General features: G+C 35.3%; 1 protein-coding gene across 1 annotated transcript; it reads right to left on the reverse strand.

The window, feature by feature from the left end:
• Positions 1-3937: 3937 nt before the first annotated feature.
• LOC101050466 (olfactory receptor 4M1) lies at positions 3938-5021 on the reverse strand. Its single transcript, XM_003935782.3, has one exon. It carries the CDS (start codon positions 4920-4922, stop codon positions 3981-3983), a length of 942 nt encoding a protein of 313 aa, XP_003935831.1. The 5' UTR covers positions 4923-5021; the 3' UTR covers positions 3938-3980.
• Positions 5022-14789: the final 9768 nt, after the last annotated feature.

Genomic DNA, 14789 nt, shown 5'->3' on the forward strand with positions numbered 1-14789 from the left:
CTGGGCATGGTGGCATGTGCCTATAGTCCCAGCTACTCGGGTGGCTGAGGCAAGAGAATTGCCTGAACCCAGGAGGTGGAGGTTGCGGTGAGCTGAGATCGCGCCAGTGCACTCCAGCCTGGGTAACAAGAGCGAAACTCCGTCTCAAAAAAAAAAATAAATAAAATAAAAAATAAATTAAACTTTATCATAGGCATGTATGTATAGAAAAAAATAGTATATACAGGGTTTGGTACTATCCATGGTTTCTGGCATCCACAGGTATCTTGGAACACATCTCATATGGATAAACACCACATGTTCTCACTCATAAGCGGGTGTTAAACAATGAGAACACATGGACACAGGGAGGGGAACATCACACACTGGGGCCTATTGGAGGGTGGGAACTAGAGGAGGGATAGCAGGGGGTGGGAGGATTGGGGAGGGATAACATTAGGAGAAATACCTAACACAGTGACAGAGGGATGGATGTAGCAAACCACCATGGCATGTGTGTACCTACGTAAGAATCCTGCATGACCTGCACATGTACCCCAGAACTTAAAGTATAATAATAAAAAATATTATGAAAAAAAGACGACGACTGTATAAATATATATACATACGCACCCAACCTTTTGTCCTAGTCACCTGGCTGACAGAAATTCGTTCGCTGATTATCTCTTCAAACGAGGTCTTAAAAACAACGTTCTCGCCTGTAATCCCAGCACTTTGGGAGGCCGAGGTGGGCGAATCACGAGGTCAAGAGATCGAGACCATCCTGGCCAACATGGTGAAACCCCGTCTCTTCTAAAAATACAAAAAAACTAGCTGGGCGTGGTGGTGCGCGCCTGTAGTCCCAGCTACTCAGGAGGCTAAGGCAGGAGAATTGCTTGAACCCGGGAGGCGGAGATTGCAGTGAGCCGAGGTCACACCACTGCACTCCAGCCTGGCGCCTGGTGACAGAGTGAGGCCCTGTCTTAAAAAGAAAAAAAATTCTCTGATTTTTGTTGCATATTTAAAACTTCGTGGCCTTTTTATTTAAATGCCAGTTCTGAGGCATATAAAATCTGAGGATTACACTTACTTATGTAAGGAATTTGTATGGTCTTCACCTGTGCCTCTATTTAATGGTAATTATATTTTGGAACAACGCATGATAGCCCAACTGGCCTGCTTCCAATGGAGGTGGAGGGTTTATAAACCTTGTTAAAGAAATCCCTGAGAAAAGAGATTGCCAATAATACTTGTTTTTTTCTTTATATATTCATATGTTTTTAACTTTTAATGAATATATATTATTGTAGAACTTAAAAAAAAACAAAAGAACTTTAATTTTGTTTGAGCAATAAAGCTATTTTTAAACCAGATATGATAATAAAATTTATCTCATTAATATCGAAATTAGCAAAAAGCCAGGAGATACATCTATCTTCTCAGACTTGGACTCTAAAGTCTCACACAAATCAGTGATAATTTAAAGTATAATCCCAATATAGAGCTAAAGATCATTTATTCAATCAATATATTGCTGATTTTAAACATAGCTCAGCAGCAGTTTTGAAAGGAAGGTGGAGTAGGAGAGACTGAACAAAAAAAGAGAGAGAGATTAAGAGACATTTAAAAGTAACAGAAATAAAATGTAGGCGTTATATAGGGAAAAATAATCCTGAAACAGATTTTGTATTTGTCTGCTGAGAATACTGAGCTATTTGGAAACAATATTCAATGCGATAAGATTGCATATGAGGTTAACACCTATTTCTTCTACACTAACCTGCCTTATCCCTGTTCATTATTTAAGTCAGAGGTTCTCAACCTGACAGAGTTCTTTATTCTTGGCACTATTGTCATTTTGGGCCAGATAATTCATGTGGGTGTCAGGGGCTGGGGGCTGTCCTGTGCATTGCAAGATGTCTAAATAGTACAAGATGCCAATATACATCCTCAGTTGTGACCACCAGAAATGTCGCTGGGCACTTCCAAATGTTCTCCAATGGTGAAATTGCTCTCAGTCTTTATTCCAATCATGTCCTCCATGAATCAGGCTCAGTTATTACTTAATAGAGTTTGCCAGAAGTTCCCCTTTTCTTCATTGATATTAGTTTATAATTTCAGATAATATGCCTAAGTAAGCAACTAGCTATCACACTCCTATTTTTATGCCTTTTTCTTCTGTGTATTACTAGCTTCCATATTTTCAGTAAATATCCTTCTATAGTACAGTGTGCTGGTCTTTGAAGAGCATATCAAATCAGTGGTCTCTTTCTCAAGAACATCAGTCCTAGTTTGATGAAAGATAAGTGACAAAATAGAAATATAACTGATCATTTTATCATATATATATATATATATATATATACATATATATATAATCTTTTCTCATGCTGTGTCATAAAACATTAGAGAAGTCTACTGTTTTATCCACTTCCAGGTGATGAGAAGTCAACTCAAAAATCAGGACTCATAACATCAATCCGTGCCTTTGGGTTCCTAGAGGAAAGGTAACATAATATTGAAGATAGAAGAAGGTTATCATAAAGAAAAAAATCCCAAGGCAAAAAATAAGATTTGTGTACCATCATTCCATTCTATGTATCCAAGGTACACTGGGTCTGGCACAAATTACCTCCTCGATTAATAAATAAAATCTCTGTAAATGAATAGTAACTCTAGGAATAGTTATACCATTTATTTTTATATATTCATTCCTAATGTTGACAAGAATCTAACTTAAAATTTAACCCATATTACATTATCAAATTTAAAAAAGAAGACTAAAGCTTAATATACCCAATGTGTTCCTGCCCTTCAATGAACAGAATACCTAGCTTTGAAATTAAAAACTTAAATTTAAGTAATAAACATAAACTATTATATTAAATGTTCTAATCTACATTCTGTTCTAATTTTACATTTTGAAGCATGCAGAGTAAATGAGTTTTTAGTGCCTGAGAATAGGAAATCAATCCTTAATAATTCTCTAAGGGATCATGGGAACCAACACATCTAGTTCTCTTCTATGTGCACTAACAAATGGCTTCATGGGAAAGAATTCTGAATTAAGAGCTAACAAAAGCAGCACCCTACCAATTAAGTTTAACATGAGAGGCAGAATTAGCAATTATGGAAATCATACAAAAGTTGCAAAGGACATAATAGTTTTTTTAAAAAATTACACAGCTAGATGTCTACCAATCCCAGTCAACCTAGAACCTTCTCTCCCTAAGCCTACTTTCACTCTGAAGGATTTAAATAGGGACTGGCTATAAAAATTGCTAGTTGCCTGGAGGATTCATCTGGAATGAGATGAATCTTGGGTAGCAAGCAAATTACACCTCTGCTTTGAATTCATAAAAATTGTTTCCATAGTGTGATAAAATTTCGAGTTCTGTCTTCAAACTGTTGAATGGACACCACCTGAAATATTAACTGAAATACCTTGTATAAATAAATCCTCATTTTTCCATTATTAACTCTGGGAACAAGAGGAGATGAAGGACAAATAATCTTTTGTTCCAGATCCAGCAAGATGGTTTACCAGATACCATTCCACCGAGTCAACACTAAAACATGACAACAATATTTATTTGCTAACTTGAAGCTAGCTGCATTCATATGCTTGCCATTTACTTCATATTTATAATAAACATTGTCTCCATGTCTTGTTTTTATTTCTCAACACATTGTCCTCAGAGGCAGAGCTTCTGCAAAGTATTACTCAATAAACAATTGTTAAAATGTACTTTAGCAGATCATTATTATATCTCAAATTCTAATAATGATCTGTTGGGAATTTCAGGGCAGGTGTGAGTAAATTTATTTTCATCTTAGTGCCTCTATTTTGTCAATATAAGGAAGAATTAATAGAGAAAACTTATAGTAAATTTTTAAGAACACAAATCAAAGGAGGAAGTGAATGCAGCATTATTACTGCATATACTTCCTGCTTTATGACAATGATCCTTAGGAGGACTATAAAATGTATGAATCATCTTTCACTTCTCTTTAGACAAAATATATTTGGTGACCAACTTCCTCATGGCTGTCTTTACTTCCTTGTTTCTCAATGTGTAAATAATGGGATTAAGTAAAGGGAATATCACAGTATGAAACACAGACACCACTTTGTCTAGGGAAAAAGAGTCAAATGGGCGAGCATAAATGTAGATGGATGGCCCAAACATTAGCACCACAATGGTAATGTGGGAATAGCAGGTGGACATGGCCCTGCTGGTATTCTCACCTGAGCCTGTGAGTTTCTTGAGCATGGCCAGCAGGAAGGCATAGGACATTAACAGAGCAATGAAACACACCACAGAGATCAGACCACTGCTAAAGATCATCACTAACTCTTCTGGGAAGGTGCTGGCACAGGCAATCCGGACAACCTGTGTGATGTCACAGAAGTAACTGTCTAACTCATTGGGCCCACAGAAAGGAAGTCGAACAATGAGAGCCACCCGTATTATAGAATGAATGAAGCCTCCTATCCAGGAGAAAGCCACCAGGATATAGCAGAGACGTCGATTCATGATAGTAGCATAGCGGAGGGGTCGGCAGATAGCAGCGTAACGGTCAAAGGCCATCACTGTGAGCAAGAACATCTCTGATGCCCCAACAAAGTGTAAGAAGAAGAGCTGTGCAATGCATCCACCAAAGGAAATTATCTTCCTCTCCACAAAGAAGTCTATGAGCATTTTAGGGGCTGTAACGGAAGAGTACCAAATATCAAGGAAGGCCAGATTAGCCAACAGGAAATACATAGGAGAAGTCAGATGAGGGTCAAGCCAGATGGTGCAAATGATAAGGATATTTCCTGGTAGGATGAACAAATAGAAGGATAAAAATATAGCAAATAGGACTAGCTGGACCTCCCGAGTCTGGGATAGGCCAGTGAGAACAAATTCTGTCACTTTGGTGTAATTTGCGGTTGCCATTTCTTCAATTAACTTTTTTCATAATATAGCTATGAAAATTAAAGAAACTATAATTAGTCCACATAGCATTTAACTAGAGTTATATCACTGCTTTCCAAACTGTCTTATGTTCCCTGTCATTAACAGATTGCATAAGGATACATTTGGTTGCCCATTTTATACTTGATAAACCAGGAGGGAGAGAATATATGATGAACTTGTAAATTAGAAACATTAAAACCATATAAAGTGTGGCATATATTTGAAATTCCAATCTCAGCTTGTTAATGTTAAAAATCTTACTTTTCATGAAATTTGGCAATGCACTAATTCTTCCCCCAAACATCTGCATTAGTAAGAAATATGTGCAGCTACTTCTGAGTATAGCCAAATTTTAGAGTGGTTATCAGTGATGTAGCCTTTTTTTCTAGATCTTTTTTTTGTTGAGAAATCTTGCCAACCTGAAAACTTAGGCCTGTAGTCTAATAGCACATCTCCAGATCTAGCAGTGTTTTAGTTGTAATACATAAAAGAGATCCCAAAGCCGCATGAGTAATGAACGAACATATTTTTCCATAACTAAAACCTGTACGGCTTGATCCTTGGTAGCAGGTAACCAGTCACAATATGTAGCTATGCAAGGCCCTATAAAAAAAATTCTTCTAGCTGTGACCAGATTCATCAATACCTGATACTACACTGACAATGAAATTTGCTCACCATTTCAGGAAAGTAAGCAGAAGGTGTAGTGATCTAAGAAATGGGTATGCTTGCTACCCAATTTGACCCTGAGCTAATCTGCTCTGCTGTTTCAAGGTGACAATGAGAATAATATTATTCTTAAAATTTTGCTTATTGCCCTGTATTGAACCTGACACCACTAAGTAGAACAGAACTTGTCAAATAAAAATGAAATGAACAGCGCACATTACCAAATATGCTTTTCTTTAGGTAAGGTTAAAAACTGTCACACCAAAGTAAGTTTTGCTCTAACCAACAGCCAATACAAGAGTGTTGGTTTTTTTCTGCAGATGTGATATTTTATGATATTGTCTCTCTTATTACTTAAAAAAATAAATATGAAAAAAATTTTTAAAAAGTTAAAGTTCTGTAAAACCAAATAGATGTGACTATGTCCAAACACTTACGGGCAATATGTAACTACTGAATAAAGAAACTAAATGCGCCGGGCGTGGTGGCTCAAGCCTGTAATCCCAGCACTTTGGGAGGCCGAGGCGGGTGGATCACGAGGTCAAGAGATCGAGACACCCTGGTCAACATGGTGAAACCCCGTCTCTACTTAAAATACAAAAAATTAGCTGGGCATGGTGGCACGTGCCTGTAATCCCAGCTACTCAGGAGGCTGAGGCAGGAGAATTGCCTGAACCCAGGAGGCAGAGGTTGTGGTGAGCCGAGATCGCGCCATTGCACTCCAGCCTGGGCAACAAGAGCGAAACTCCGTCTCAAAAAAAAAAAAGAAACTAAATGCACCATTTTGGGAACCTACTGTCTCAATTTGTACATAATTTTAACAAACGTAGATAAATGACTTTCAGTATCATATAGAATCATTGTGTTTTGAAGAAGGGATGGCTTGCCACAAGCAGACACAAAGGAAAAAGACCAGTGTTTTCCAGGAATCTGGCAGCAAGAGGAAGAAAAGTAAAAATACTCAGAAAGTGAGCAGTGTGGAACTACTTAGAAAAGGAATCAATTTCCCCATCTCCATAAATTGCCCAGTGTGTACCTCAGTGAGTTAATTAAGCATATTTAAAAAGATAGGAAATTTTAAAATTTGATTTAGGAAGATTTTAATCAAAACAAAGATAATAAGATTACCTAGAATGACGTATTTCCGAAGATTCCAAAAAGCAATGATTTTACTATACTTACCTGAAGAAGGCAGCTTATAGCCCCATAACTAATAACACAACAGGCCTAACTATATATACTTGTTGTGCTATTAGTTATGAAGTCTATGAGTTAGTTATATACTAACTCATTTACATTCACTGAGGTTCCAACAATCAATTTTCTACCAAAAGCATCTCAAGTGTGATTATTCAGCTCATCTACATATTTTGCTATCATGCTCTGCAGTTTTTGACCAGATAGAATCAATTATTCGCTCTTAAGTAAATAACTGTCCCTTTATTATTGAAAGGAGATGAATATTTTAAAGCAGTAAATACCATTACATGACCATATGCTTTTTTTATTATTTTGAGTACATGATGAAGTGATTCCGATTGTTATCACACAAATCACGCCTTCCTCCTCTGCTCTATTCCACACTCATTCCACTAAAGCAGAAGTAGAAAACAGCACTAATTTAGAAAGAATTTAGGTGAATGAGATTGATGTCTTATACTTCAGGTATTGTGGAACAGAAAGGGTGATTTTACCAGAAAAAGTATTGAAGAGATTTTCTTTTGTACCTCAATGTTCAAGATACGACATAAAATTAGAAACTAATTATATATAATTTGCATTAAGAACCAAAATTAACCTCTATTCCTCAGGACAAAAATGCAAAGGATTCATCCCTCCGCACTCCTTGATGAATGTCTCTCTCTTCCACCCTTCACAACTGTCAGCGGAAAAGAAATATTTTACTGGAGCACCTCAATCCAATAGTCAGGCAGCCAATCAAACTCCCTAGTTCCCAAGCTAGTAATGCTCAGCCACTACTTATAACACACACACACCCCACTATACCATGTCACTTTCTCAAGGAAGAACAAACACCTATTTTCCCTACATTAACATGACCATGACCTAAAATATCATAAAACACACAAAAATTCTTACTCTGTCCAGCACTTGTCATTTAATGCATGTCAAAAAAAAAAGCTGTCTACATGTGATATTAAAAAGTCTGTTCCTAGATATATACCTTCTGTGTCACTTCTATAAACTATTCATTTGTTTATCCCATGGACATTTAGGGAGTATATGCTACTTGCTGAGCCACAACAATGAACAAGGAAGATTCACTATTTGCCTCATCAAACTTCCATTCTAAAAATATAGACAGATACTAAATAAGTAAACAAATAAGAATAAAATAAAATATAAATAAGTAAAATAAAATAATCACTAGTACTAAGAGACAAGAAGAAAACAAAAAGAGGGTGATGGTAGAGTAAATGACGATGGAGGGTGGTATGTGTGTGATGGAGTATTTTTTAAAAAGGTTTTCTGAGTTGGTGACCTTTTACTAACTTTGAAAGTTTGAAGAAAAGCATTTTAGGACTAGAGAATACAAAATGAAAAGGCCTTGTGGCATGAAAGGGTTTCTAAGAACTGTAAAAGACCCACAACTAGTAGAAGGATAAACACAGAATAAAGAGATAGTTGAAAACCAAGTAATATAGTCCACAATAATAAAATTGGATTTCCAATTTTCTTTCAATATGGTTTACAATAAAACTTGAAGAATAGCTTAACACAATTTGCAATTAGAAATATCACTCTGGCTGCTATGTGAAGAAATTGGAGACATTACAGGAAAAAAAATTATGTGGCTTAAACTAACGATACAGCAATAGCTATTTGGAGAAAGGAATAATTTGTTTAGAAAATATTGAGGAGATACAATACTTAGGAGACAAACACGATTTATCAGTGGATCATATGTTGCTATTGTTATACTTTCAAAGGCAGCTGGAATTTGAACTCCACAATGGCAGTTTTAAAAAATTGTCTTTCTGTGTTCTGTGTCTAAAATGAGGTTCATCTAGCATATTTCAGGTCCTTAATAAAATTGGGCTGAATAAACTAGACATACTTGCATATGCACTGTAACACCGTAAGAAAGGCTGGGAATTGTGCCAAGAAAACTCAAAGCAAGGAATTATGCTTGTGGGAAATTCTTGGGGGAGATAAGCCACTCATCAAGACTGATAGGACATTTTTTTCCAAGGTTGCCATTTAGGTGATGTCTATTCCAAATGAGCACTTACTCTAAGAACAGTTATTGGGTAAGTTGCTTAAGAAGACTTACTTCATCTCATATCTACCTATTTACTCCTCCTAAGCTTCTGCTCCTCTTTTAACAACATCTAGAAAATTCCCATTCTTAATCTGCAGAGACATAGTTCCTAGAGGACTATGTGGAAATACCCAGTACAGAGGCATTCCCCGCAGGTGAGTGAACTGTGAAATCTCAAGATTGGGGGAAAACACTAATCTGTGTGATACTGAGGTCACGAAATCGTCCTCTATGACAGTTTCTTCATAGCAACAGGAGGGGTTTTAACTAGAATTTTAAGAAATATTCTACCTCTAAAATCCCATGATTCTATTAAGTAAAAATAGGTTGAGAGTAAAATTCTCAGAAAGGTAAATTAAGAATGATTTGGGTATCGACAGGGGGAAACAGTGATGTAATCACCATTGTGGATAGATACAACACTTAGAAATAATGTGAATTAATGTTACTATGTTTAGGATATTGAGCTCACTTACTCTTCGGTATAGTGAGGAAGAATTATACAGAAGCATCTTCACGATATAAGTGGCATATGGAAGCCCAGGGACCTCGAGTGTCATAAACAAGCCAGTAGCAGAAAATATTAAGACGTAGTAATTACATCAATTTTCCATATGCATTGTTGCCCATAGCAAACGAGGTAAGAAGAAATCAGAGAAGGGCTGATCTCAATATTAGACAATTTTGAAGATCATTTGCTGCTCATTTCTCTTTATTTTAATATTTATATTAAATACTGTAATATTAAGGTGTATTATATAATACACATACATTTATACTTATATACATATATAAGTATAAATGTATAGTATACATTTATATATATTTGTTGTGCTATTAGTTATGAAGCTATTATTTTATGATATTGCCTCTCTTATTACTTAAAAAAATAAATATGAAAAAGAATTTTTAAAAAGTTAAAGTTCTGTAAAACCAAATAGATGTGACTATGTCCAAACGCTTATGGGCAATATATACGTATATAAGTATAAATGTATAATATACTTTATACTTATAAGTAATACTTTATACTTATATAAGTACTTATATGTAAGTATAAATGTATGTGTATTATATAATACACTTAAACTTTTTTATATATAAAATATATATACTTATATAATTATATATTTACATATAATAGAATACATAAATATGTATTATAATGTTATCATATTATAATATAAATCTATTTCTTGCTTCTTTCTCTTTTAATCTACTTAGATATGGGGTGTTAGTGCTGTCAATTGAAGAATGATGAGGTTCATAAATTTGGAAAGGAAGAGCTTTATTTCTCATAGAGTTGCAGCCTGCAGAGTGGCCAGGCTGGGAAGCATACCCTCTGGCCAGAAACCAGAAACAGATATTTCAAAGGAGTGTCAAAGGGAATATATGCTGAGTGAGGTGGCCAAATACACATGCATAGTAAGCTATAGGAGGAGTCATGAATATTTATGAAAGGAGAACCACGCACATGCACAATTGCGCTTTATGCTCTTTCATGAGTGGCATATAGTTGGTCTCTTATCAGGAAGGAATGCCGGTTAATTGTTGAGTTGAAACCCCCGAAAAAAGAGGGACAGCTTCAGTGGTTGGTTGATATCAGCAGTGGAGTCTTTCAAAAGAGCTGGTTTCTATTTAGCCCTTAGGTAGGGAAGTCATGGCAGTTAAGTGAGGATGGGGATGTAAGAAGGCATATCTGACCTCCTATCTTGTCACGGTTGAAAATTCAGCTTTTAAGGTTACTCTCAGGTCCCCTTGGCCAAGAGAGGATCCATTCAGTAAGTTGGGGAGCTAAGGGTTTCATTTTTATTTTATTTCTCAGTGTCTTCATTCTAACCGCAGCTGAAGCACTTCGTATCTATGTAACCCTGAGAAACACATTTACCTCTCTCTGCCTCAGTGTGCCTCATGGAAATAATGAATGCAATGGGAATAATAACAGTACCTACTTCATAGGTATTGTAATGATTAATGCATATAATGCTCCCCACATTTTTCCCAGACTCACAGTCCTGTTACATTTTTTATGTATCACTATTATTAAATCCTTCAGCTAGTCTCAGAAGCCTCTTTTCTGAAATGCCTGAAATTTTGTATGAATTTTGCATAAGTTCCACAGAAATGCCATATTTCTATGGCTCCCATAATAGTACACCTCCAGTAAATATTTTAACTCATTACACTGTAGTTTTTCAGTTTGTATTTTGTAAAACATAACAGAAAATCTGAGCTCCTTGAGTCAGAGAGTATGTCTCATTTATCTGTCTAGTGCCTGAGGTAGTTTCCAGAATGCTATTGTCTTCAATACCTGTTTGTTAGATGGATGGACAATGGATGGACAGACGGATGGATGGATGGATGGATAGATGGAATGGTTACATGGATTTTTAATTGAATAAATAAAGCAATAGACTTTGAAAAAAATTAAATATCACAACATCTAACTGTTTCTATTACTTCATTTAGGCTTTCCTTATTCTGCTACATGATTCTTAATTTTGCTGTATGGTATCCTTTTTTAAAAATACGTATTTCACCCACATTTCTTTCAAGCTAGAGTCCCTTTGCTTTTAAGTTTCTTTTTCGCTTTTCTATTTATTTTCAAAGTTGTTACAACTAACACTAATCCCTTTGAAATAAAACATCCCAAGGCCTACCTTTCCCAGCCTCTTTATAGAGATCATCTGAAGAACTATAATAAGAAGTAACTAAAGATCTTGAAGTTTTCCCGACTTTTCTTCAGGAGCAAAGGGATTTGAAATTTTGGAAGTTTATTTTAATGATTTGTCACCTCTGAAGACCCATAAATCAAAACAGCCTTTTCTGAACTTGTTTACAAATGGTTCATCCTATGAGTATAGAATAACCGAACTGTCTCCTCAATGCCCTCTTGAAGCTGACTTTAAAATGCTTTAATTATTGAGATCAAGGCAAAGAAGAAACAATTTGTCCACCCACTCCACAGCTAAGACCTGCTATATACTATTATCACAGTTCCCTAAGACATCTCCTTACATGTTGCTTTCTGTTTCTTACCACTCATCTCTGAGCATTTCACATAGCTATTCCCATCATTATATCTATCCTACTGTCTCAAAATTAGGATGGTTTATGTAAACATCATAACAACATTCCACCTACCAATTACTGTGACAGTCTTGGTATATTCAGGAACTATGGGGAGGAGGTAGAAGCCTCTTCCCCCATCCACTGTGGAGGACTTTGTCCTCTATATGTTGGTATGTATCAGTTTCTGCCCTGATGTAACAATAAACTACGCACATGGGTTATAACTACACAAATCAATTCTCTGGAGGCCAGGGGAAGCCAGGTAGAAACATAAGCCCTGAGGGAATAATTTAAAAGTTGATTTGTGCTTCATCCAAAGAGCACAGAAACACAACTTTTGAGTTGCACAGAAGAAACATGATAAATTTCCCAGGATTTGGGTAGAAACTGTTATGATCTACAATATGTGTTCTCTAGAGTATGACATGCATTTTCAATCCTACTGTCCCAGAGGACACAATAAGTTGTGTTGGAACAACTGGCTAATCAGATTTTTTAAAAGAATTCTATTTTATAACTTATACTTAACATAAATTGCAAGGGAGTAATTTTTTAATCACTAGAAATATAGAGAGACTATTTAAATTATTTTGGAATACAACTTTTTAAGTATATCCTCCCCCGATGAAAGAAAAAGAAATAGGAAAAGAGTTATAGCATATTTGATAATGAAATTTAAAACTTAACGGCAAACACAGATATAGGAAAAAAATGTTAGAAATTAAAACTACAGGAATATTCATGTAAGCCTCATGGCAAACACAAATCAAAAACCTATAGTAAATACGCAAAAGACAAACAGAAAGGAATCAAAGCATACTACCAAAGAAAGTGATCAAATCACAAAGGAAAACAACAAAAGAGTAATAAAGGAATAAAGGATCTACAAAACAACCAGAAAACAGTTAATAAATTGGCAATAGTAAATCTTTACCTACCAACAATTACTTTAAATATAAATATATAGATTTTACCAATCAAAACACAAAGAGTGACTGAATTGATTTATAAAAATAAGATCCAACTAAATACTACCTACAAGAAACTTACTTCACCTTTAATAACACACGTAGACTAAAAGTGAAGGGATAAAAAACAAAAATATTTTATGAAAATGAAAACCAAAAAAGAGCAGCGATAGTTACATGCACATCAGACAAAATAGGCTTTACTGTCACAAGAGACAAAGAGGGTCATTAGACAGTGATAAGAAAGTCAGTTCATCAAGGTGATGTAACAATTATAAATATGAAAACACCCAATATCAGAGCACCCAAATATATAAAGCAAATATTAACAAATCTGAAGCAAGAGATAGACAGCAATGCAATAATAATAGAGAGTTTTAATATCCTATTTTCAACAATGGATAAATAATCCAGAAAGAATATAATTAAGGAAACATTGTTTTGAACTACTTCAGATTAAATGAATCTAATAGACATACACAGAATATTCTATCCAACAGCGAACACACATCCTTCTCAAGCTCACACAGAATATTCTCCAGAACAGATTGCATGTTAAGCCACAAACAAGTCTTAACAAATTTCAGAAGACTGAAGTCATATTAAGCATATTTTCTGACCAATGTGGTATGAAAATAAAATCACTAATAGGAGGAAAACTAAAAAATTTATGTAGATATGGAAATAAAACAACAACCAGTTGGTAGTTTGACAGATGTTGGTCAAAGGGTACAAACCTTTAGCTGCAAGATGAGTAAGTACTGGAGAGTGAAAGTACAGTAGCTTCAAATTTGTTAAGAAAGTAAACCTCAAGTATTAACACATAATGCACATACACACATATACAAATGGTAATCATGTAATATGATGAATATGTTAATTAGCTTGGTTGTGGTAATCATAAGTATGCAAATACCCTAAATATATGTAATTTTTATTTGTAAATCATACCTCAATAAAGCCTGAAAAATTGTAGTGTGTGTATATATATATATATATACACACATTGGAATATTATTCACACTTTAAAAAGCAAGATACAGAAGGACAAGTACTACATGATCTCACTCACATGTGGAATCTAAAATACTCAAACTGAAAGCAGAATGGTGTTGCCAGAGGTGGAAAGGAGAGGGAGAAATGAGGAGATATCAATTAAAGGTTACAAAGTTTCAGTTATGCAAAATGAATGAGTTCTGAAGAGTTAATGCACAACGTGGTGTCTATATTACAACGCAATACTGTATTGGACAACTGAAATGTCCTAAGATAGTAGATCTTAAGGGTTCTCACCACACACACAAAAAGGTAACCCTGTGAGGCAATTGATATGCTAATTATTTTAAATGGGATGACCATTTTGCAGTGAACACATATTTCAAACTATCAAGTTGCACACTTAAATACTTACAATTCTTGTCAATTATACCTCAATAAAACTGGAAAAGGAGAATGAAGGAGAATAAACGAGACCATGTGGCCACATACTGGTTGACCTCCCACTGAAGGTCAATCCTCCTTTCAAATGACTATCATAAATCTCTTTTTTGTGTGGATTTCTGTATTTCCTCCCTCTCTCAGTCCCTTCAGCCATAACGGTGTAAACAACTCTGCCACCTCTTACCCCTGATTATACACTGACCTGTGTTGTACTCTACCTATAAACTCATAGACAGTATCTCGTTAAATCTTTTTCAAATTAGCCTATTTGAGTACGTCATTAACTTTTTTGGAAGCTGGAATTCTAAATAATTTTTTATAAGTGTATCCTTCCTTGAGTGTATTGACTTGTTTCATCCTATTGACTCTACCTTTACAACTAAGATGCTCCATTGTATTAGACAATATAAAGTC

The sequence above is a fragment of the Saimiri boliviensis genome, chromosome 2 (genome assembly GCF_048565385.1).
Source record: "Saimiri boliviensis isolate mSaiBol1 chromosome 2, mSaiBol1.pri, whole genome shotgun sequence".
Taxonomy (NCBI): Eukaryota; Metazoa; Chordata; class Mammalia; order Primates; family Cebidae; genus Saimiri; species Saimiri boliviensis.

What these genes read in the sequence shown, in the direction of transcription:
- LOC101050466 (XM_003935782.3), bottom strand. Translation starts at nt 4,922, where the DNA reads ATGGCAACCGCAAATTACACCAAAGTGACAGAATTTGTTCTCACTGGC.